Below are 26,161 nucleotides of genomic sequence, written 5' to 3'. Positions count from 1 at the left end.
ATCACAGCCACATCAATCAATACTAGATCTAAGCTGCATCTGAGACATAAGGCGGTTTATGGCACTCCACTGAGTGAGGCCAGGGATTTTACTTGCATCCTCACAGTGACAACATCAGGTCCTTAACATGATGAGCCATAAGAAGAATTCAAATTTTCAAATATTTTCCCTCCTTTTTTTTTTTTTTTTGGCTGTCAGGAATCACATCTGAACCACAGCTGTGGCAATGCTGGATCCTTAACCCACTCTGCTGGGCCTGGAAATCGAAACCTTGCCCCAGTGCTCCTAAAATGCTGCCAATCCCATTGTACCACAGTGGGAACTCCTAATGTCTTCACTTTTGAATGGAAAACAAGCATATGACACTCAGCTTGTCTTCTCTCGTCATGCTTCAATGGAGACAATGTAATATATTATGATCCAACCTGTTTTTGTATCCCTGCACACATTTTTAGATGTTTGAAAGCCTTGCTTATGGTTGCAGTATTCAAATGAGGAAGAGATAAGTAAGTAAAAGCGTTACAACAAAAACTGCCATTCTGACTCGTGGTTTCTTAGCTCCAAATCTAGATGTGCATGCATTAATGAAGACATCAATTTAATATTATTTTCTTAAAATAATCATGATTTCATTATGGCTAATTAAGGACTCACTATATGCCTGGAGATTGAATGACAGATTTGTAGTTTTTATGAATTATTTAATATTCCCATAGACTCTTTGACCTCACACTCTTTTCATTTCCTTTTTTTAGGTGAGGAAGCTATAGTTCCAGGGGAATAACTTCCTGAAGGACTAATGAGTGGCAAAACCAGGGTTGAAATCCCACTCTGTGTGTTCCAAGGTACAGTGACTCCATATTGCTGTAGAAATTTCCATCTGTCTATTTGGGAACAAATGCCATCTTAACATCTTCCATGGATGCTTCTAACAGACGTCCTAGTTTGAACCCTGGTGCTATGTTCTGGAGCTTTGTGACCATCAGCAAGCTCCTTCTCATTCAATTTCCTTATCAGTAACATGGTGCTAATACTCACAGAATCCATCTCATGTGTTGTAAAGATTAGATGTGAAAGGCTGGTAACATTCTCAGTGGGGTGCTTGAGACACACAGTGCTCCACAACTTTGAGTTCCTGTAGTCATTATCATTTTTCTATAAGAGATGTTAGTCCAGTAGAGAATTTTTATAGCATGGCTTTATTACATTGTTTCTTTCTTTTCTTTCTTTCTTTCTTTTTTTTTTTTTTAGGGCCTACACCACAGCCACAGCAACACAGGATCCAAGCAACTCCTGTGACCTACAATGCAGCTCATGGCAAAACTGGATCCTTAACCTACTGAGTGGGGCCAGGGATCAAACCTGCATGCTCATGTATACTAGTTGGGTTCATTACCACTGAGTCACAACAGGAAATCCATTACATTGTTTCTTAGCCACATGTGCTTGAGGAGTCTGAAGGGAGCAGGGCTTGGCAATGTGAAAAATAACCATTTTTCCATTATTTCCTTCACAAAATAGACTCATATAAAGCTGCCTACCCATCTGAATTTTACACAGTACCCTGGATTTCAGGAATGGGTTTGTCAAGCATCCTTAGGAACAGATGTTATGGAGGGTTTTTTTGTTTGTTTGTTTTTTCCCTGCATAGAACACGATATTGTCAGTTAATAAGGAAATGAATTGGGAGTCAAAGAAGATACATGTTTATCAGGAAGAAAACAAACTGACATGAACATGTAGTTATCAACCATGTTTAAATATACCTCAAGTTATCAGTCCTTTAACCTGATGCCCTTCACTCTATAATGAACCTAGTAGTTGAAACGTTATCTAAGGTCAGGCAGCAGAATTGAGAAGCAGTGACTGAAAATTTCTGTCAAAGAGTTTGGCTTGTTTGATTTGGGGGTGGGTGTGATCATTCTTTGCAGCAGTGTGAGTGGCTGAGCTTAGAGATAGCATGGGACATTTAGGTGACAGCAACCATGTGGATGGATAACAGTGTGTGTGGAAGGTGGTGATATCAAAAAGGCATTTTGATGTGCTTTGCCTTGGCATTGACTGAAGTGCTAGAGTAGGGGTTTTGAAATATGTTGTCAGACACTACACAGGGAGATTTTTGTCTGTGTAGAGGGCTCTCTATGCTCTAGCCTCACTCACAAAATTCCAAGTTGACCATCCCATTTCCCACAGCAGATTCCCACATTGCTACCTCCTCTAAGGACTTGATTAGCACATCTCACTTGCAAGAACCCTACTAGGAACTGGAGATGCACAGCTCAGTTCCAACACTATTGTTTGCTCCCTGCCTATGTTTTCAGCCTCTTCTGGTAGATTATTTCATTGTTCTTTGAGTTTCAGCCACCATAGTTTTCTCAAACTATTGATCAAAACCCAAGGCTTTTGCCTATGCTGATCTCTACCTGGAACACTTCACCCAAGTAGCTTAAGTCATACCTCACATCTTAGACCTCTTGGCACTTCTCCCCAGAAGTCTCAGCTTCCCGGCCTCCTTCAGAGTCTTTGTTATTACATCCTTTCCAAGGGCTGAATTCCTTTGCTTCAGAACATGTGGTTTCTACTTAAACAGTTTCACATATGATTAGAGTATGGTCTGTCTCCCTGGCTGAACTGTCAGCTCCAAGAGAGAGAAGGTCTAATTTTGTTCATCATTATGTGACCAAATGTTTGTCAGAATTCCTGGCACATGGTCAATTCTCTGAAAATACCTGCTGAATGAATGGGTGAGTCTCTCTAGTAGCGAAGGCCACAAGTCAACAGAAGATTACACTACATTAGGGTAAATTATTATAAATATTATACAGGCTGTGCCAGGGAGGTGGGGGGAGGGAGCATCTGTTCATTTTGAGTACAGAGGTTTGAAGGAGGACCTCTGGAGTGGGTGATGAAACTTGGTGAATGAAGTGGGAGTCAGATGGAGCAGGGAAGCAGGGTTGAGGGTGCATGTGAATCAGAGGGATTAATTATGGGCAAGAGAAGAGTCTGCATTGCAGCAGCATTAAAATTAGGAAATGATGAGAAAATGATGGATCTGAAATATATGGAATGTGAATGAGGATATGTTGCAGAGGATCCTTAAGTAAGAGTTAAGCATACCTGCATGGTAGTGTCATTCTCCAAGGAAGGGAAATACAAGAAGTGGCACATGTACTCTGAACATTTGCTACCAGTGTTTCTAATGCTACCTTGTACCCATCATTTCTAGCAGTTCTTCATTTGAGGTCTTAGATATCCTGATTAGATGATTTAACTTCTCTAAGGCATGAAGTTCTTCTTCCATAAAATGGAGATAAGAATAGTATCTATCTTATAAGGCTGCTGTTGTTAAAATTACGTAGAGGAATACATGTAATGCACCAGGTCTGGCACATAGAAAGGATTCAATTATAAACCAGTACAATTATTACTTTTAAACTAGTGCTATAACTAGTATCCCATGTACTTGAAAAGACCACTGTCAGCTGACATGGGCAGACTTAATCTCCCTCATTTTCAGATAGAAGAATGAGGCAGATATCAAGAAAGCACCCAAGCAGAAGGGTATATATCATCCATGACTACTACAATAATGAACACATATGGCCTAGGTCAATTTTAGCAGCTTATAGGTCTTTTATTGTGCACCCTCCACTCTTGGATACTGTGACCCCTGTGTATTATCATGACAACTTCTCTTTTCACTGGAGCCACTATTGAGAGGGTAGATGAGAATAGGTACCTAGTATAAAGTGCAGTTAGTATGTAGGCACTAAAGGAGATCATAAATTATCCTTTCTGAGTTGGCGCAAGTATGCCACTCTCAATTTGAAGACATGCGATTGTCCCAATTATTTAACCAGAATAAGTAATATTAACTGACACTGAATTTGAGTCCACTGAATTTTACCATTAAATTTTTAAAATGATCCAATCATGAAAATACTAAGCAGCGTCAGTAAAATAGATGGGTTGGGGAAGGTGAGAATGTTCTTCCAATGTCCTAGCTCAAGTAGAGATCTTGACTCCATCTGGTCTTGTTTATTTGGTACATAGAATTTCCTTTCTATGTCCATGACCCCATTAAGGAGCCCAGATTCCTCTTCTTACTTCCTGGACTTCTTAAGGATCTTAGAGGTCATCTACGCAGGATGGAAGGGTAAGGAGGCTTTAGGATAATGGTGGTTAGGACTCCTGATGGACAATCACTGTGCAATATGCTAGCTTCTATTCCTAGACAGTCTTCACTGGAAGACAACCAAAAGGATATAAAAAACATGTTGAGCTATTGTGTACAGGGCTCTCTTCCTGGCTGGAAGCAGGAGAGGTGGGTCCAGAAGTGGTAACACATGTCTGTGGTAGAAGCGGCAGATAGCCTTTGCTCAAGTGGACCATATTTTTTCCTACCCCTGTGGTCCTTCCTTTCTCCTTCTCCAGGCTCATGGCATCCATATGAGTTTGGGGGAAAAAAATCCTAATCCTTCCATTTTCTACCTCAGTGTCTAGATAGATTTTGAACTGACACACTAAATATTTGGGCCTTATATTCTTTGATTAGTGGGTAATTTCTGTCTTGTTGTTTGGTTGGGAATAGGCCCTCAAAAATTCAAGGAGCTTGAGAGGATAGAAGAATGCATTATTGCATTTTTAAAATATTATTCATCTGCATACATTTCTACACAGGCCTCAGAAGGGGACATAAGTTTTACCACTTCCTTAGATGAAGTTATCAAAATCTTCCACATCAAAATGGGCCAATATCCTCAGCAGCTTCTAAGGGCTGTTGCAGAAGGACAAGGCTATAGATTTTCCTAGAAGTGTGAAGTAATTCACAAGCCTTGCTCGTTATTCATATGGACAGCACATTAATAACACAGGGCCCCGAGATCTTGCCTTATCTAGGCTAGAGCCCAGCTAAAGGGATGAGGAGCTGACTCCTTAGATTTAGAACAACATTTTTCCCTCTTTCTGAAAAAAAAAATGATGAAAAGTGCTCTCATATCAGACAAGAACAGGTCTTTGAAAACACCTGAGCTCTTTGGAGATAAATGGAAACCAATAACTCTGAAGCTGTGTTAGGGAAATTTTCTTGTTGATGAATTTGGAGTTCTGTGTGACCAAGTCAAGATCAGTGACAAGGATTTGGGATGAGATGCACCATAATTAGACACACACACACACACACTCACTTACACTATATACACCATGATAAATGTTTGTGCACAGAGTTTTGTATGCTCAAGTAGCTACATAGACAGGTTTTAGAATGGAGCTTAATATATTTAGATGCAAGTATATGCACTAAATATACTTTTATATTTACTTTCCTCCCTGAAAAGGACATCGAAACCCTTAGAAGATTTCTTAGATAATATCCAGATTCACAAACCCAATCCTACTGAGGGAACACAGGGAATTATATGCCTAGAAAATGTGGCTAAATAAAGTCACTGTAAGGAGTTGTAATGCATGTGATTTGTTTTATGCTCCCCAAACATCCAGTCTCATTACAAAATCTCCAATTTATCTTCTTCCCTTTCGGTGAACCAAATAAAGAAAAGTGGCTAACTAATTGAGTTTGTAAGCCGTTTATCATCAAGTATGATTTATATGTAATTTTCCTCTCCACCCTCCTTAGTACTGGGTATTACCAAACTTTTCATCTCTGCATGTATTTGACTGATGAAACATTACATTTCAGGGTTTAATTTACATTTCTTCACTTGAGTGATGATGAGCAATTTTTTTTTCTGTGTTTACCAGCCATTCTTTCATGAAAACAGTGAAGTATATAAGATACTGCCTTATGCTGAAAAAAAATATAGGTTCAGAGCATTTTTTAATAAGCTGACATCATTTTGGCTTGTTGAGTTGTGTGTGTATGTCCATAGGCCTGCATGTGTAGATATTCTCTGTATGGCTGCACAGAAAGCTGGTAATGATGGTTCTCTCTGGCAATCAAGATGTGAGGATTAGTAGGAAAGGAGAGGAAAAGGAGGGTTGGCCTTATTCTCATCCTTTCTTTGCTATTTTGGCATTCATGTATTTCCATTTACAAGGGGTTATAACTTTTTTGAAGAGAAATTCTTTTTCAACAAATTAATTTGCTTATTAACTTGAGAAGAGTAGAAAAATGACTGTGTGAACCAAGAAACACACATGACACTGTCTCTAGGAATCAGGTAAGTGACATTGATGTTCCAGAGCCAGGTGTGTAAGGGAGTGGTGAGGCCTGCGGGAAACCGGACTTTTCCATCTTAAGAGCATGCAAAGTCAGTTTTTCCATTACTCTCCACCTAAGGAACAGGACTGAGGGTAGTTTCTGCCAGTGGGCTGTCAGTTGTAGCCTACTGCTTTAAATTGAAAAGAAAAAAAAATTACATCTCCTCAGAGGTATGGGAATATATGAAGACTGAACTCCCATTCTTTTCATCATGACAAGGAACAAAGAGAGACAGCCTTTTATTAGACAGTCTAAAAAGCTTTTCCAGTTCTTACAAATCCTTCTTCCTCTTACTAATGCAGACTTGGATGTCTTATGTACCTGGGTAAGAACAGGTGCCAAGTAGGGAAGCAAAAGAAAATTTACATATACTTCAGAAAAGATGCCTGAAATTCCACAATTTTACTAATGGTGCCATAGAAGATCTTCATCTAATAAGAACAATGGACTCTTAGCGATGCCTTGTGATGGAGCTGTTGAGCTCAGCATTCCATCTATTAAACAAGGTAGAGTTTGCCTTGAAAGAACAAGGTAAGTTTCAAATAGAGATGGTAATAAAGGGGCCACAGGCAGTTATTGTGGCATATGGCCCTAACTCACCATAGCAATTCATTATCTTGGTATTTTACTATATGTGGATGACTAGTAATAAATGGTAGAACCAAAACAGGTCATCTTCCCAGTCCCCTAAAACATTTAATATTTGTGAATAAAAAGGCATAAGCTTTTTCATACTACATTCCTCTGGAAGATCTCTGGATGATTTGCAAACTGCAGTTGCACCTGACCTTGCACTAAGATATTATAAATCACATTAGTACTGGGACCCATTGGGTAATGTTTGGTCAGCCAGTCTTAGGAAGAACACTGAGCTCTGGGCACAGGACTTACCAGTAGGTCTCAGAAGACCACTGGAAACAAAAAAATAAAACCAAAACAGAGTCCATATAGTCTACTATTAGCATAGCAAAGTCTGTTTCATGGAACAGTGGTTCTGCAGGATGTGAATATATGTTACATAAGAAAAGGTTCTATGGTCAAAAATGTTTGGAAAATATTGGACTAAAGTTCTGCAAGTTTCTTCTCAGAGAAACCACAGAACTTCTCAGAGCCTACAATATGCTATCATGATTTGAAGGCTAAGAGGGAGTTATTACATGCAATATTTCTCATACATAGTGCATGATATTCTATAGAAAACTGTTACTGATTTCAAATTTATTTCAATTCTTAGACCTTTTTGTCCACCGTGGCCATCTCTAGGGAATACAATGGTATGCAGTCAAGAAAATTTTATTATGTATTTTCCAAAGCAGCAATCTTCAGAAACAATTGTTGTAAAGACTCTGGTGCTAGAATGTCATACAATGCAACTTGAAAAAAAAATTCCAGTATCAATCTACCAAATACATTTTATTTTGCTAAAATTAATTATACACTATGAGACTGAATGTAGACAAGTTATCTGGAAAAATGAATAAAGTCATTTTATGGGCAAATGCTTTAATATTCCTGCTAAGGATCCATTGTTTTCTTGCTCTCTTTTATCCCTTTCTCTCTAGTTTCTCTTTCTCATGCCCTTCTTTGTATGTCCCTTTGTCTCACTGACTGTGGGTCTCCTTCCCTGTAATTCTGTCTGTCTTACTGGGTCTCTTTCTGTATCTTTCCTTTTGTTGCTTTTGTTCCTGTCTTGGAGACAAAGTAGGATAAGCCAGGAGCAAAATATCCTGGTGTATTGCAGGGGTTTATGTTCACATAAATATCCAGGAGTATGAAGACTTTTTCATTATATTAACTGTTTATTTATGGTTAAAAACAAAAAATCTAGGGTTTCTACAGCTGTGGAAGTTAGAAGGTTTTTGTGATATAAGCTGATCTCTTCTTGCTGCCCTCTCTGGCTGTTAATCCAGCATAAGAACACAAGAATATCAGGTAAAATTTCTAGGAATCAAAGTCATTGAGATGGACATTAAATTCTACTGAATGAGAAGGGAAGGCCTATCAGCTTATTATGGAGATTTTTCTTAATTAGACAAATGTTGAAAATCTACAGTGAATTAAAAGACCTCCTCTACTCAGCAGTAGTGGTAATGATTTTTTTTCACATATTTGTATAAGTTAGGCCTATACGTAAATTATATGAGAATGAAATCCTAAATAGATAAAACTGCATGAAAATTTCTCCAGCAAACTGTCATTTTATCCCCGAATGCCTTAAACAATGATACTACTGTCATTCTACAAAACTGAAATCATTATTTATAAAAATGATTCTAATTACTCAATGACAATGACTTTAGGAAGGGGAACCAATCAACATACTCTAAGACACAGAAAGGGAACAGGCAGGTATTGTCCAAAATACAGAATGTTTCCGTAAGTAGACACATGGGTGGACTTCCTTTCTCTTCTCACCTAATATATTGGCATCTTGCAAGAAAGCCTTTGGACTGGGAGTTCCCACCATGGCTCAGTGGTTAATGAACCTGACTAGGATCCATGAGGAGGGGGGTTCAATCCCTGGCCCTGCTCAGTGGGTTAAGGATCTGGTGTCACTGTGAGCTGTGGTGTAGTTTGCAGATCCAGCTCGGTTGCTGTGGTTGTGGCTGTGGCCGGCAGCTGTAGCACCTATTTGACCCCTAGGCTTAGAACCTCCATATGCCATGGTGTGGCCCCGAAAACCAAAAAATAAAAAATTAAAATTAAAAAAAATCTTTTGGACCACAGCATGCATTTATGTTAGAACTTGGTTTGCCTATGCTTGATAAATGGAGGCTTGGAGTCCACCCAGGTGAATCTTCCAGCTCTGCTATAAGATTTTAAGGAAGTTATCCCATCTCTATGCCTCAGTTTCTTGGAGAGCTAAAATGGAAATAAGACAGTGCTACATTTTATGGGGTTGGTCTTAGAATTAAGTGAATAAACAGACTTGAAGGACTTATAAAAGTGGTTTAAGGTAAGCCTTTAAGAAAATGTTAGTCATTATTTTACTACTGTTATCATTATGTTACTAATTATATTCCATTATTTTTAAAGCTGAGATGGATACTCTTTTGATGTTATCAAAGATCAGTTAGAACAATAAAACATCACTAACCCTAGAAATTTTTTATTTGTTTTACATCATCTGGCTTCGAAAAACTCTTCTCTTAAATAAATAATTATGTCTGAATCATCATCTTCTTATTTGTATTTTATTTTAAATGTGGGCCCTGGAATAATCAGAAATATGGAAAGACTGTACATGATATTCTTAGTTGGTATCAAAGATATTGAGTAAGATAGTCTCCCTTCTATTTTGAGTTATAGAATAAATAACAAAACACAACTTAATAAGAATTCAAGTATGACAACCTATATTCCCTCAGAATACTGCCAGGCACACCTCCAAGGGCAAAAACCTTTTTAAAATATTTGTAGATGACTACACCAAAAATTAAGTTGTTGTGATTTTTTTGGTATTTTCTGTTATTAGGTAACAGAATATCACTTTTAAACTAAACATCCACTACTTATGCATTTCTCCAAATATCATGTACTATAAGTTTCTAAGATTATACTTCAAAATATATGTCCCATCTGAAATAATCTAGTCCCAGATTTTGAATCTTAAAACAAGTCAACACAAGCTTTTTTAAAAAATCAAGCTGTTCTTCTGTTTTTGGAATCACTATAAAAGGCAACTGGCCTGCAATTTCAGAGGAAAGCAAATAACAGTAATTGGAAAACTTACTATGGCAAATGCAGTATATAGAACCAAATATATTTAGGACAAATGTGGTATATGGATTGTCAACTGCCGTCATGGAGAGAAACTGGTTTCTATATGTTCTTAATAGGAAAACGCATGAAAAGTCATAAATGTGTCAAACTGGAGAGGATAATTAGATAAATGAAATCCTATGTAGCAATTAACAATAATGTTCTTTAAGGGTATGTATTAAGTTGGAAAATGTTCGCCATGTATTAAAGGAAACAAGCTGTCTATAAAATAGTACTATAATATTTTGGTTTAGTAAAATACCTACTATGAGAATTTCTTTTCAACGATGGGTTAAACGTCGAAGGATGTAGATTGTTTTACGAAGCAATGATAATCTGAGCATAGTGATTTTAATGCATGGATGTATTTCTGTATTATTCAAAGTCCCTATAATGAATGCACATTCTTGAAGAAGATTACCATCATTACTGATTCCCAGGCTAATTAGTTAGAAGCAGTTCCAAGAAAAGATGGTGGATAAAATGCTACTGTATTGAATTCATAGGAGAAACAACTTCATAAAATAATGTCCGTGTCTAAGCATTACACATACTTATTATATTAGTGAGATAAAAAACTGTTACCATCATTTATTAAGCACTTGAGGAGAACTAGATACTATGCAAAAACACATTATAAACAAGGTTTCCTCCATCCTCACCACAACCTAATGAAGCAGAAACAATCATTATCCCCATTTTACAGATGAGGAAACAGGTTAGTGAGCAAATGTGACTTGCCCAAGGTCATTTTATTAGTAACTGGTACAGCTGGGATTCCACTCATATCTGTCTTATTTCACAGTTTGTGGTCTTAATAACTATGCTGGAATTGTTCATTTATATACCTACTTCATATTTAATTTGCATGTAGAGATCTAGGCCATTAAAAACAGTTTTGATCAAAGCAACACATAGACTTTTCCCACATGTGCCAATGGATTTCCAAGATTTTGGAGTAGAACGCTATGGAAATTATAAACAATCCACTTGAGACTACAGAATACTCTACACTTTATTGACTTTTGCCTGGAAGATTGACACTAATAGCTCTCATGCATACACCTGCCACACTAAGCGGCTCCGAGTTTGCAAAGTCAAACTTGTTCTGAGAGACAAAACGTTATCATTAGGTGGCTTAACTTCTCACAGGAACTTAGAGCCAGACACCATTTTCCCCCTCTGCCAGCATAGACAATGCATCACTCTCTGTGCCTTGCATCCAAATCCTGAAGGCAATTCTATTTCTAGATCATTAGTGATAAAAATGAACTGGAAATAAAATGGAGATTTATAGCTAACAGACTCAGTGCTTTCTTTGGCAGAGAATAGGAGAAATAATCATGGTTTTATAATGTTTATTCGCTTCTAGGGCCAAGAGTTTCCTCCTAAAAGATGGTGAAATGGCTTTTCTAGTCTAACCTGCCTTCCCCACAGTGGAAGTGCTTTATGGCACCAACTGTGACCTAGAATAAGTAAATAATTGTAGCGCAAGTTTCTCAACATCAGGTCCACTGACATTGGAGGCAGGACAATACTTTTTTGCAGGGCTGCCCTGCACATTGTAGGACATTTAGTAGCTTTTCTGGATTTTACACACCAGATGCCAAGAGCACCCCGCTTAGTTGTAGCAAATGTCTAGGCCGAAACTGACTCCAGACATTGCCAAATGATCCCTGAGAATTGCCCTGATTGAGAACTACTGATCACAGCATATTCCAGACATTGCCAAATGATCCCTGAGAATTGCCCTGATTGAGAACTACTGATCACAGTGTATTCCTAAACCTGGCTTTTTCACATTTTTCAGATGTATAAGTATGTATAAGTAACATACACTAACCGATTGGGGCACTGGAACTTCCACTGGTATAGAATACCCTAATCGGTTTGTCCCTCTGGCTGCAGCTGATTGAGCAAAGGTGAACCAATGTGACCCAAACTGGGTCAATCCTATTTAGTCTTTCAGGAGAAGGCATTGGAGATACAGGGAGTGAGTCAGATCTATTTGGGCTATACTGTACTGCTGAGTGAATTCCAAGTTGATACTACAAAACAAAAGCTTCACACACCAATTCCTAAGTTATGTGAGAGCAAAAGCTAAAATGCTTAAAGAGGGAACCCATCTACATGGAGGAGAATGAGGGCAAGAAAGATCAGAAACAGAAAACAAGACGGAAGCTGCCAGAATAGTTTATGAATTCAACGAGGTTTGACTGAATTTCCTGTAAATGGGTTCCCTAGGAATCTTCTTTGTTTTTTTTTAAAAAATAACTTCCTCCTTCCTTGGTCTAGCTTGAATGTGTTTCTTTTCTAACCACCTAATGATTCATAATAAAAATACATAACACAAGCCAATCTAGAAGATATCCTTCTCTTTCTATATCTAGAAGTAGAACCATGGACCCTCAGTCAAGAGATTTAGATTCTAATTCCTTCTGTGTGACTGACTGATCAAGTGACTCAATTCTCTGAGTCCTCATTTTCTTACCAAAGAATTTGAAAGTCAGCTCATATCTGGATCTGAAGTTACGAAAGATGAATTTGGGGAGAGATATTTGTTTTCCCTTTGAACCTTGGACTCTCTGTTTGACAGGGCATATAAAATTGTTTAAAGGTAGTAGTCAAGCCATGGTATTAGAGTCATTTACCTTCAACTCAGAGTTATTAGAGCTACAACTTAGCAGTCATGGGACCAATGGACTGAGCTTTTAAGCATCAGTTTCTTCATGTTCAAAATGGGAGGGAAACTGTACCTGCCCCAGTGATTCCTGTTTCCAGATTTTCAAGCCTTTATTATCCACTCCCATGCTGACTGATAGGGGTGACTTCAATAACCAATAAGACATTGTAGAAACAATGAAGGATAACTCCTGAGGTTGTATCAAAAAAGAAAAAGTCACTGTGGTGTCTACATTGTTCTACTGAACCACTCACTCTGGGGGAAGCCAGGCGCCATGTTGTGAGGACACAAATCTCCTTTGAAGAGGTCCATGTGGCAGGGCACTGATGCCACCTGCCAATAGCTATGTGCTTAAGCCATCTCAAAACCATCCTCCAGCAGCAGTCAAGCCTTCAGATCTTGACTGTACCACAGAAGGGACCCTAAGCCACAACCATTCGGATAAGCTGAAGTCCCGACCTATGGAATTTATGAGACAATATTTGCTGCTTAAAGTAGCTAATTTTGGGGGCAGAGCGTCAATTGGTATTGTTACACAACAAAAAATAACAAAGATGGGGTTGGGATGAATGCATAAAATAATGTATGAGAAAAGTATAGGACAGGGCTTGGCACATGGTGAACTCTCAGAGCACTTCTATCTGTTCGTGAATATATGTGAAGCCCTGGAGCAGTGCCTGGCACATAGTAAATGCTCATAAGCATCTATGGGATGAATATTAGATACCAGATCATCAGCATTATATACAAAATCAATTCAAAATCACTTCCCAAATGAGATGGCCTCTCAAATTTATTGACTTGAAAAAATTCCTTTACCTTATGTTTTCTAAAAAAAAAAAAAAAACACAAAATTTCACATACAGCTATTAGAAAATACCAAAGCCAGAAGAACAAGAATTCAAACCCTATGCAGAGGGCTGATATTTGTGTAACTTTCCAGCACTTTTGATGCACCTTCTTCATTATCTTGAACAACATTTAGATGAAACAAAGCATGCATATTATGCATGGTGAAGATGAAGATGAATCCTCAAAGAGAGGTGTGAGACCAGCTACTTACCATCAACACAGGAAGGTCGGTTTCTTGTTGTTCCAGCCACTTTCCCAGGTAGACAGGAACACTTGACTGTTTGTGACCGCTCCTCAATGCGATTCTTATTACAACATCTGTGTGCGGCAATCACTTCACATGTCCCTCCTTCTGGCAAGAGAGAAAAAAACAGGATGCTGATTAGAAATAATTCAGTGGCTGTTCAGGCCTGTAGGGGTATGTGTGGAGGGCTTGGGGAAAGGGAGTTGCAATTGCTATGGGATTCTCTCCTACAGCAGGTATATATACATGTATGTAAGATTACATACAATGGATGTGTAATCTCGAAGATAGGCATCACAGCACAAAACTTTAAATATAACAAAGAACCCCAAGGAAGAGCCCTCAAGAGGCAATACTTTTGGGCTATAAGTACTGAGAGACAGCAGAGCAGTCAATGCCTGGGGTTAATACAGAATAAAGATGCTACCAGATTTAAATGCACTATATTTGGGGAGCTCACCCCTGTGTTATCTTTGCATTTGGAATTCTCTGCGCTCCTGTTCATGACAAGCAACTGACACTCAAATGATACAAAACCTGCCGTGGCAAGGAAAATGCCCAGAAATGAGCTCTCCCTCCCAGCACCTGCTCAATCTCAAGGGGGTTGAAAAGAAAATCTAGTTGGGGAGTCATTTCCCAAAGCCAGATTTCATGCAAAAGTGAGAGAAGGAATCACTGGAGAAATTCCTATGTGCTTCCAGTGGAATCTCAAATGACAGACAGAGGCATTGAGCATCACTTAATTGTTAGAGGTCAGCCATGCATTCATCAGCATTTAGTGACAACCAAATGTATGCCACTTTCTGCTAGGTTCTTAACAGGTACTCTGCTGACTCTGTCCAAAGGCTGGTAAGAGCCAGGCAGGTCTTTCTGGCCTGCGGGACACCAGCTAAGCCAGTTCTCCAGGGACACAAGAGATGTTCCAAGTGGTCAGAAACCAGGAATTAACTTTCCCAACATCAAATTTTGCATTCAGGAAGGATATGTATAATTTGACAAGAATGGGTCATAACGCTTATGATTCATGTCATCCAAGAGTCAGTTGGCAGCAATTCCTCAAGCATTTGTCAGGCAACCACTGTCTGCAAGGGATTGTGTTATAAACTGTAAGGGATATGTATCCATTGAAAAAAAAAAAGAAGAGGGATGGAAGACAGGAAAGAGGGAAGAATTTAAATATAACTCCATTCCATCCTGAGAACTTAAGAGTGTTAACTCAGTGGTTCTCAATGCGGGGTACTGGATGAGGTGATTTTGTTGCCCTTCCCACCAATTACATGTGACAAAGTTGGAAGATATTTCTAATTGTCATAGCTGGTAGAGGGTGGGAACTAAGGGCATCCTGTAGGGTCGAAGTGAGGCAGAATATTAACTTAGGTAGGTAGTGTAGAAGCATGGCTTGGATACATTCTTTGATATGGATCTTGATTAACATTTGTGACTTAAGGGCTTGAGGGAGTAACACCTCCACAGGCCTTGTTTTATTATAGGAAATGCGCATTCCCCACAGGCTTTGTTTACTATAGGGAATTTGAATCTCTAGCCCACTCCTCAACTGATTAAAAGAAATGAGAGGAATGGTGACTTAATCTAAGGAAAGAAAAGGACAAAGAAACCATAAAACTTACAGGACATTTCCAACCCTAAAAACCTCTGTTGGACCAGGACTGATACAGGTAATTGAGCAAGGCCAATGGGAGAAAATTATATCTTTCCAGGCCCATGTTGGTGCCCCTCCCCAGCTTTAAGAGATAAAAATCCCTATAGGACAATAGAGAAGGGGGCTCTTCTCTCCATCCCAGCAGCCCTGGGAGCTATTTGCTATTCTTTAATAAAGACTTTGCTTGCTTGCTGCCTGTGTGTTCATGAACAAGAACCTGGATTCCGGCATCAGAGGGCATTTCACCAGGTATGCTCCAACATCCCACAATACACAGGACAGGCTCCACAATAAAGACTTTTCTGGATCCATATGTCAATAGTGCCAATAACCCTGGTTTAATATGAAGGGAACACTCATAAGAATCTCTGACTGAAGGCAGATTGACTGTGCATCCCTAAATAGGAGGAAAGAGCTTGGGCTTTCACACCAGCCTGTTCTAGTCTGAATCTCAGCTCTGTCACTATTTAAGTTCCTCAGTTTCCTTATCTGTAAAATGGAAAAAAAAATAACACTGCCTCCTTGGGTTGAGTGAGTGTAGACCAAGATAATACAAGTATAGGGATTAGAATTGAGCTTGACACACAGGGAGAGTCCACAATGCTACCTCTGATGATAATACCCAGTCACACTGATGTTATATTTCTCTGAGGGTGCATCCTTCTTTCTGCCTCAGAAATGGGCAAATAGGATTTTTCCTGGAATGCTCTCTCTTTCCTTCCAACCAACTACCCCCAACTCAAACACGTATACTTAGTTCTTCTTTGAACTGACAGCAAGTTTTTTCCTTAGAAAATATCCCCTAACTTCCACCATAGTTCATTCTCTTAGCACACTACACATTTCCTTGCACAATTGTAAACATGTGTCTATCACCCTAGGCAATCTGTAAGCTTGGTCAGGGTCAAGGTTGTTGCTTATCTCCTCACAGCCCTATTGTCAATAACTGGTATAGGTAGTCCAGAACTGCTGGTTAAATGAATGAAAGAATCAGTACATTAATGAAAATTAACACCGTACCATAAAGATCAAGTTCTTCAGACACAGAGGAAAGGAGAGATCCATTCATTTTCGAAGAATTATGAAGGTTTCTTAAGTTATGAGATGAAAGGTAGGGCTTCCACAGGGAGTGAGGAAGGGGAAGCATTTCATTCATGTGAGAGTGTGGGCATTATTTTAAAACAACTTTTTTTTTTTGTCTTTTTGCCATTTCTCAGGCCCTTCTTGCGGCATTTGGAGGTTCCCAGGCTAGGGGTCTAATCGGAGCTGTAGCCACTGGCCTACGCCAGAGCCACAGCAACGCGGGATCCGAGCCGTGTCTGCAACCTACTCCACAGCTCACGGCAACGCCGGATCCTTACCCCACTGAGCAAGGGCAGGGACCGAACCCACAACCTCATGGTTCCTAGTCGGATTCGTTAACCACTGCGCCACGATGGGAACTCCTAAAACAACATTTTAAACATGGAACAGTTTTAGATTTATAGAAAATTTGTGAGGATAACTCTAGGAATTTACATATATGCCGCACCCTATTATATAGTTCCTATTTTTATTCCCTTAATGTTAACATCATATGCTACATTTGTTACAATTAGTGAAATATTATTATTAAATAAAGTCTAGGCTTTATTCAGATTTTCTCAGCTTTTGCTTAATGTCCTTTTCTGTGCCAGGACCCCATTTCAGGATCCCACATTAATTTTAGTTATTTTTTCTACTTAGGCTCCTCTCAGCTATGACAGTCTCTCAGCCATTCCTTCCTTTTTGATAACTTTGACAGTTTTGAGCAGTGTTCATCAGGTATTTTAGAAAATGTCCCTCAATTGGGGTTTATCTGATGCTTTTCTCATGATTAGACTGAGGTTATGCTTTTGGAGGAAGACCATGGAAGTCAAGTACCATTCTCATCATATCTTATCAAGGGTACATACTATCAACATGAGTTATCACCCTTGATTTTGACTTGATCTCAAGGCTGAGGTAGTACTTCTCATATTTCTCCACCATAAAGTTACTCTCCTTCCTCATTCTCCATACTGTCCTCTTTGGAAGGAAGTCACACCCTTAGAGAACAGAGAGTTATGTTTCATCTCCATCTCTGTGAGGAAGCAGTATCTGCTAAAACATTTGGGAATTCTTCTGCATGGAATATTGGTCTCTACTCTCCTAATTATTTACTCATTCAGTCATTTATATCAATAGGGCCCATGACTCACTGATATTTATTTATACTTTGGGTTATAATCCTATACTGTGTTGTTTATTTTGTTGCTCAAAAAGGTACAGCTTTGGTCATTATGAGCTCTTTCAGTTGGTTTCTTTGTCTTTTTTTTTTAAAGCACGTCCTTACTTTCTGGTCCTTTAAGAGGGTCCTGACTCATCTTGTCTATTTCCTGCCTCAGTCCTAAAATCAGCTATTTCTCTGAGGAGCCAAGCCAGGGCATTTGAAAGAACACATTGGAATAGACAGAAGTTAGGACCTGACATAGGATTGAACAGAAGAGGGTTTCACTCTCAAGGGTGAGGCTGCAGTGTGATTCACAAGCATAAATGGGGATTGTGAAGCTAAGCACTGTTATATGGATATTGCTCTCGAGTGATGACTGTGTCCACTGCATACAGGAGGGTTCAGAGAGGGCAAAGCAGAAGAAACAAGAGACTGCAGCAAAATTCTGAGCAGAGGGTAAGCAGGCTTGAACTTGGATCATGGGCAGATATCTCCCTCTCACCACTTGCCCATCACTGAGATGACAGTTATGGAATGACAGGGCTAACTGCATATTTCACTCTGTAATCCAGACATCCACAAACAGGTCACCTTAGCTTATAATTATCAGCTACAAGTATCCCCAGTCAAGTCAGTAATAGCTGGTTCTATACTTCATGAAAATCTCTCCAATTTTAAAGTCACCACTTGGCTTTAATACAAGACAAGAGCAACATTTCTGATTGAAAATGGCATGAGGCATAAGAAATCTCCCTGGATGTAACTTGACTCTCATTTGATTTATAGTCAAGCCAGCTGACACAGAGACAGATATGCCAGATCATCTGAATTACTGACTGAGTTAAATAATTTGGAATATGAGGTGGCCACTGGTGGCCCAGAGTCAGTTCCTCACTGCACTATTGCAGATGACCATGAACAGTTCTGAGTCATCTCAGCCCTCACTGCCATTTTCTGAGTTCTGATTTGCATGTTGTACGTGGGCACTTTGCCTATATTAGCTGTAAACCTCCTAGAAATTGTACAAGGCATTTCCCCACTTTACAGATGAAAGGGAAGTTGAATAACCTGCCCAGAATCACACACGTGTGACCCACATCTACTGGACTCCAAACTCATACATTTTTTACACCTTGTCATAAGCAGTCATCCTTTGTTGATGCTGAACTTCCAAAAGGAAGTCTCATACTTTTCTTAGATAGATATCAAGGTTAAGTATCTAACCTGCCCCTTCTTCCCTAACTGTGCCTTTGACCTTGTTCTTCCACCTTTCTCTCCATTTCTCTGCTCCAGGGACAATGGTTGTGCAGGCTATTGCCTGAACATGGTAGGCAGGATTCCCCCTTGAGGGTTGCTCTAAACCAGGTTGCTCTAAATAACAGATTCATCTGGTTTCAATAAGGTGAACCATGTACCACCTAGGGTACCCTTCTAGTGGGTCTCTGGCTCATTCTCAACTCTTCCACATCTTTTCCCAATGTCATTTTATCACAGGCACATTTGACCACCCTACTGAAATCATAATTCCCTTAGTCAGCAGCCATGATTTCACTTTGTGCTGCCCCCATAACCCCACCCCCACAGTACCGTTAACTTTCAAATTTATTTATTTATTTATTTATTTATTTATTATACTTACTGTGTCTTCCTCACTGAAATGTAATTTCCCCAAAGGTAGGAATTCCTATTGTTTTCCATTAACATTACCTGGCATATTATAATGATTTCTGAAGTACTTTTAATACATATTTCATTTAAACTGCAAAATTATTTGAGGACAAAAAAAAGAGGACCACTATTATCTGTACTTTTTAGTGAGGATGAGGATTTAAAGCAGCCAAATGACAAAGCCATAAAACGAATGGTGCTAATAATAGTATTATAGGACTTAACCATTTGTTGAATATTCACCAAGTACTTAACATCATGGTAGATACTACATAAACCTTCATTTATTTTATGCTCACAAAAGCCCAATGAGATTGTAATTACCTTCATTTTACAGAGAAGGCAACTGAGATCAAGAGCCCCAAAAACACTTTCCCCCATTTTACTTAGCAAGTACCTGGCATTGTCGGGACCAGAACCCATATCCTCTGACCCCATATAAATGTTCCTTCTGCAGTTCCACCCTGGCATCCATACTGCCATTTCCCTGAAAGGGAGCCCAGTGACTGGGAATTTACGAGTGCTCCATTTTCATTAAAACCTTGTATATAAAGTCAATGACCCCATACCACATCTTCCTCAGGCTCATGGATGATGGATTTGCACACTGGAAGCCAGAGAGGTGGTGCTCTAAATAACAAGCTCATCTGGTCTTGACAAGTTGAACTATGGCTTCAATTACATCTTCCTCTCAGGTATACCAGTGTGGAGCCCAGAGCCTAGTCTTAGAGGACCACAGGACCCTGCCATTTAGAAAGTCTGATTGGCCCTGTCATACCCAAATCTCCTGATTCCCACGCTTTATACTTGTGACTGACCTAGTCATGGTCAATCAGAGAAATTGAATCTTTCAATTTATTCTAACTACAAAACCCTAGTCCACTGACATAATGACAAAGAAAAAAATAAAATAAATTAGAACTTTGATAGGAAGAATCTCATATATGTAGTCCTTTGATTAGCAATTTTCAAGTCCCTAGTGGGGCTTCACAGAGAGATAATCTATGACAGGGAGGGCTCAGTTACACCCACTGGAGGAAAGGAGAAAGCAACTCGAGATAATTTATTTTTGAGATTCAGTACAGGACTTGAACATTTTGTTTAAATATTTATTTAATATTCAGTATACTCCTTTCTCTATTTTCTTTTTAACACTCAGTATTATCCTTCAAAGGGATTCCTCACCTAAGGAAAAGTGAAAGCAACTATACTTAGCTAATGATCAGCTCTAAAGCTAATATCAAATGAAAGTACTTGTTGGATGGATGGATGATTGATCAAGATGGAGAAGGAATTACAAACTTATCGTAGATTATTGCATAATCAAATAACAATGAACACACTGTTTCTTGAGATGCTTAGATATCTAGTATAGTAGTGTATAGTAAGCTGGTACGATACACACTTCCTTTGCAATTTCCATGTGTTTTTTTGTTTTGTTTTGTTTTTGTTTTTACTTCTTGGTTTTATCAGAAGCATATATTTACTTTTGTCCACCCAAGACACTGGACTTCTATAATAACACAGGGATACAACTTTTCAAGGCCCTCTGGTACTGCCTATGATCTTACTTACCTATTGTCCTCAGTTACCTGGCTGCTTGAAAAGGGGACTAGAAATCAAAATAATCTAAGTTTTGCCCCCACAAAAGACAGGAGTTAGGTTGGTAACAAACAAAAGTTTTGCCACTCTTTCTGGGAACCAAGAAAGTGTTCCTATAAATCTATTTTATTTGCATTTTCAGAATTACCTAGTGAACTGTTCTTTCAAACCTGACTGTCAAGGTTACTGCAAAATCAGAATGATAATATTTGTCACGTAAATGCCTTTCAGTCTTTTCTTTGGTACCAATGCCTGTCCATTCCTAAATTTTATCTCATCCAAGTCAAAATCATTTCAAAGTGATTTATGGCCTCTCAAAGCAAAGTCAGTTAAGTGCTCAGAAAACTGAGCTTTCCTTTCCTGCTTATGGATTACCTGGAAACTCACATCTTTTCTGGATTTCACCCAGCATCTGTAGATATGGCAAAGATGACAAGAAGTAACATATTTGTTAATGGCAGAGAATGTGTCATAAATACAAGTCAGTATAGAATTTGTCTACTATTCAGTTTTCCAGACGGTTGTTTATATCTTCACTTTTCTTTGTCTATAGAAAACACACTTAAGGTAAAATATAAGAAATTACTCTTATACCCTAAATCTGTATATTAGACACTAAATCTATTCATTTTACCCTATAGTTATATATAATATCCTAAATCTCACCGTATAAGGGGACCCAGTATTCTTTCAGATTAGAAGGTAAATACAGATTACAAGGTAAATATAGATTTGAAGGTAATTATCTGGCAATAAGAGCCAGTCTAAAAAGTCAGATGTGTTTGATATCAATTTGACAGTTGTCCCTCCATCACAATTTTTTAAATGGTGGCCTTGCTTCCCACTCCCTTTGCCTGTGTCCCCAGGTGATGACAGGAGAGTGCCCTGCAGGGAAGGAAACTTTCCACTTCCCCTTTATGCTCTTTCTCTTGGATTTGTCAGAGCTCAGAGTATATTATCAAAACTTATTTTTAACAGAAAGAGAAAGTTTCTAATATTAAAAAAAAGACAGCATTTCAAGATTATTTCTGGCAGCAGCAACTCTCTGAGTTGAAGTTAAAAAAATGCCAAGCCCAGTATGCTCCCAGCCCTGATCCCCCCTTCCCACTTCAATGAATCACTGTCTTGCCCTGTGCAAGTGAGGAAATACAAAGAAGATGAATTACTAAGGATAATATTTCTTTTAAAAAAGAGTCCCCATGGATGACAATTATATGTCATGATGGAAAGGAAAGATGAGATGGGGATTGACTGGCAGGCAGATGGCTAAAAACTTGAAGACTGGCGTCGTAAAACAGTTTGGCCCACAAATGAACATCTCATAGAAATAGTTTATCCCAGCCAACGTGCTTGCTCTGAGCTGCAAACTGGGTCAACCATTTGAAAATGGACATTTGTGGGAGATTGCTCATATCTGCCATGGAATTTGGCATTTGGTAGTGTCTTTTGGTGTTGATAGTTTCATGTCCATGACCAAGCATAGCCAAGCAATTCAAAATTATCACAAAATTAGGTCTTCTAGGAAAGAAGATGCTAGGGTAGAATGTAAAGTTGAAATGGAAGAGAATTATCTCTTTTTTTAAAGTTAGCATGAGTCCAAACTTTGTATTTTTTGGGGGGTGGTGATGTTCCCTGTATTCACTATTCAGGTCTTCTTTTGGTGGTCCCTGTACTCGGGTCTTGCTTTGGTGGTCTCCTTGAATTAGACTGTAAGTTAGATTCCCCCTGCTATATAATCCTATGATCTCAAATAATTATTGCATAGTAATATTCACCATGCCTTATTTTGACATTTTTAAAAGAATGTGTCACTTTTCTTGTAGAGGGTAAGAAAAGAAAGTGCTCTGTTCCCCGATATTGAGTCTACATTTGCCCTATAAATATTTGTTGAACGAACTTTTTCCCTAAAGGATAGCTTTTGCCCCCCCGCCCCCGCTCCCGCCCCCCATATTCTCTCTTAAGTGAGCTAGAAATTTTGTTTCAGCATGTCTCCTAATTGGAATGACTGGTTCACTACCTTTCCATCTTGTTGGGCTGGATACTCCATGATGGCAGGGAGCACATCTTATTTACTTTTTTATCACTAGTGCCTGGTATACATTCACACACTTGCTAAATTACTGAAAAGTTATATGACTGGATAGAAGAAAGGGAAGAAGCAGAAGAAAGAAGGAAGGGAAGGAATGAGATGAGAGAAAGAAAGAGCAAAAAAAAAAAGAAAAGGGAAAAGAAGAGAAGAAAGATTAAGAATAAATTAGTCCTTTCTGGGGAAATTTTCCTGAGTATCCATTATGTGGTCTTTTCAGAAAAAGAACTCGAATGATAAATGTAGCTTTTGCAAAGAAGTGACCTTCTAATACACCTCAAAAAATCAACTTGGAACTTTGGTTTGGGGGAGAGCCAAAATGAACAAAGGAAAAGCTTTTTATTCTAAGTGAAATGACTGGAAAAATGAAATAGCAATTAAGAGTAACCATAAGGAAACTTCAGCCCTCATTAATAGTTAAGCCTATATATCTGCTTATAGTCAAGGCCAATTTTTGGAGGAAATGAATAAAATGTGATTACAGATTGTTAAGACTGACATGATTATTTGGATCCTTGCATTTTCACTTTATTGCAAATGGTTGCTTTCTGTAAAAGCTGTTAAGTGTAAGAAAAAGCACAGGTGCTTTTGAGATTCACTTTTATAGGACTTCTTGATCAAGGCCTTATAAAAAGCTCTCTTGGAATCTATTGTTAGCGGATGTCAGAAATGCATATTTAAGACTGTGTTAAAAATGCTTTATTGACCCGATGGACTGGAAGGAAGCTCCAAGTGTCTTTGTAAATCATTGACAAGAGAGACACTAATGGATCTTTAAACATGCCTTGGTGGAGGAGGGCAAAATGTCTACTTGATTTGTTTATGCTTGAGATTAAACAAATTATCATCTCCTCTGTCCTAAACATCTGGGGTATACAGAGGATAAACAAATGTTGGAAAAAGCAACAAATTCTAGGCTGGTGAGCCATGTTTGAGGCTATATAGCAAAATGAATTTTATATATATATATAATGTAGATTTGGGCCCCCAAGTTTCAAGTCCTAAATCATCTGCTTCCTCTTATTTTCCATCTGATATTCCAGGGTTCTCCTCTGTGAGGTGTGGAAAGTAATAGCATTAACTTATTAAAGTTGCTTTGAGGACTAAATGGGTCTGAGAATTAAGTGAGCACAGGTGAATTAACTATAAAAATACTTGTTTCAGAGTAGTACTAAAAGATATTCTGTTGTTCGTTATGCAATTGGGATCATTATATTTGACTAGACCAGGATTATTTGTGGGAAAAAAAAATTGGACTGTTCTAATTTTTCCCTTCTTTTGACCAATGTGGACCATTTCCTATATCCTACACCTTACTCTTACCCCAGGCCAGTCGGGGGAAACAACATTTAACCTCACTATTCCCCAGAGATAAGATTGCTAAAAGTAATGTATACTGCAATAAACTGAACACACATCCCCTAGATTTCTCCTTTATGGTTTTTGAAGAAGAAAATGGTTCAAGCATTGACTATGTTAACTCTACTGTAGAAATTATTTTTAATAACTGCTCTAACAACATGGAAGTATATTTTGCTCAAAGATATATTGATGAAGTTACAAGAACATTTCTTAATCATTACTGTTCTTGGTGTACTACAGAACTTTTACTTTTTTTCAGGAAGGATGCCTTAGGTAGTAAGGAGGGGAACCCAAGTAATGATTTGAGCATCTGACTGTCGATGTGCTAGTCTCAGGTCTACCTGAGATTTTTTGTTAAAATCACTGTGAAAATGTAATATCTCCTGTCTACTTTCTGGTCCCAAATTTGCTTGCCTGATCTGGATTTGCCTTTAATCCATTGCAAATTAATGCAATCATGGGAATGAATTGCTGCCCAGTAGGGAAAGCCATTGAAAGGCTGGGTGGCTGCTGAAATGAGTGAAGGGGAAGTTTTTACCTCAAATTCAGGCATTCACCCCAGATGGTGATGTAAGTTTATGGAAACTAAATCACAGTATTAGTGCCCTTCAGCTTCCCTGGGCCATGATTTAAAAGAATCATCAAGTTCTATTATTATGATTAGGGAAAGAGTTGGAATGAAATAAGGCTCAGAAAGATAGCTATGTCCACTATTCCCCTCTAAAGTAAAACATACTCAATCTAAATCCTGCTTGGATTTCTCCCAACATTATCCTTCAGCTGACATCATTGATCCAGCTGGGTGATAGTTTATCAGGTTTTCCTTCTCCATTGCTAGCCTTCAAGACTAAAAACAATAGGCAAACAATTTATTGGAAAGAAACAGGAAACTTTCTTTTATAGGAGACATAGCCCTGCCTATGTTAATTTCAAATTACCTGAAACACTAACATGAAAAGTTGATTATAATCATATTTAAGTGATATTTCCAATAATCAACATCACCCGAGTTACTAGCTGGGTAATTTGGAACACGATGTAATCTCTAAGCCATGGTAGCTTATGACTAAAATGCCTAATTTAAGGAATGTTGTGAGGATTAGAGATGGTATATTAATATTAACTAATACACTGAGGAGAACACAGTATATATAAGAGCTAACATTCTTCTTACTGTTAACATAAAAAATGAAACCCAGTTTTAAAGAAAATACCAGAGGCAATTACATGTGACATGAGTTTTGATGGAAGGCTAGAATTCTGAAAGGCTGGAAAATAGAGGCATTTACCTTTCAAGCTCCAGAACCCTTCTGTCAAATGTCTGAACTCTTTGTGCAATGGTGGGTGGTCTAACATGCTTTCCACTTTGCATCTTTTCCTCATCTGTTCTTATGTCTTTTTTCATTTTTATTCTGTGTTTCTCTATGATGTTTACTTAATGGCATACAAACAGGAATACACTCTGTGGAGGACTGTAATAATAACTATAAACTTTAAAAAATTCTCTTGAAATGAGATTCTCCTACTGTCCTTCATGGGTAAGTGTTGTGGATGTTAAAAGGAACATAGGTGATGTTAATACACAAACTCCATTATTAAAACCTAAAAGAACAGCAGGCAATGTGATAACTTGAAATCCATCATCTCTAAACCATAACTATTGTATGACATTTTCCCTTTGAGCTAAACCAAAATATACACCCATGGAACAGCATTCCTGAGTTGGCTTCGAAGGAAGCGAAGACAAAAAGATCAAGATACAATTTGAGATCATCAAGGGAGAAATGGCTGT

The 26,161-nt window shown here is 38.5% G+C and overlaps 1 protein-coding gene across 2 annotated transcripts in view; it reads right to left on the bottom strand.

Moving 5' to 3' along the window:
* The window catches only part of TAFA1 (TAFA chemokine like family member 1), a 532,815-nt gene that overhangs the window by 120,553 nt on the left and 386,101 nt on the right, over positions 1 to 26,161 (bottom strand). For both annotated transcript variants that reach the window (XM_047754482.1, XM_047754491.1), the window contains one exon: positions 13,729 to 13,869. In XM_047754482.1, the coding sequence (XP_047610438.1) occupies positions 13,729 to 13,869 (141 nt within the window). The remainder of the gene's footprint in view (positions 1 to 13,728; positions 13,870 to 26,161) is intronic.

This window comes from Phacochoerus africanus, chromosome 1 (genome assembly GCF_016906955.1).
Source record: "Phacochoerus africanus isolate WHEZ1 chromosome 1, ROS_Pafr_v1, whole genome shotgun sequence".
In the NCBI taxonomy this organism is placed as follows: Eukaryota; Metazoa; Chordata; class Mammalia; order Artiodactyla; family Suidae; genus Phacochoerus; species Phacochoerus africanus.
This window is presented reverse-complemented; position numbering and strand designations above follow the sequence as displayed.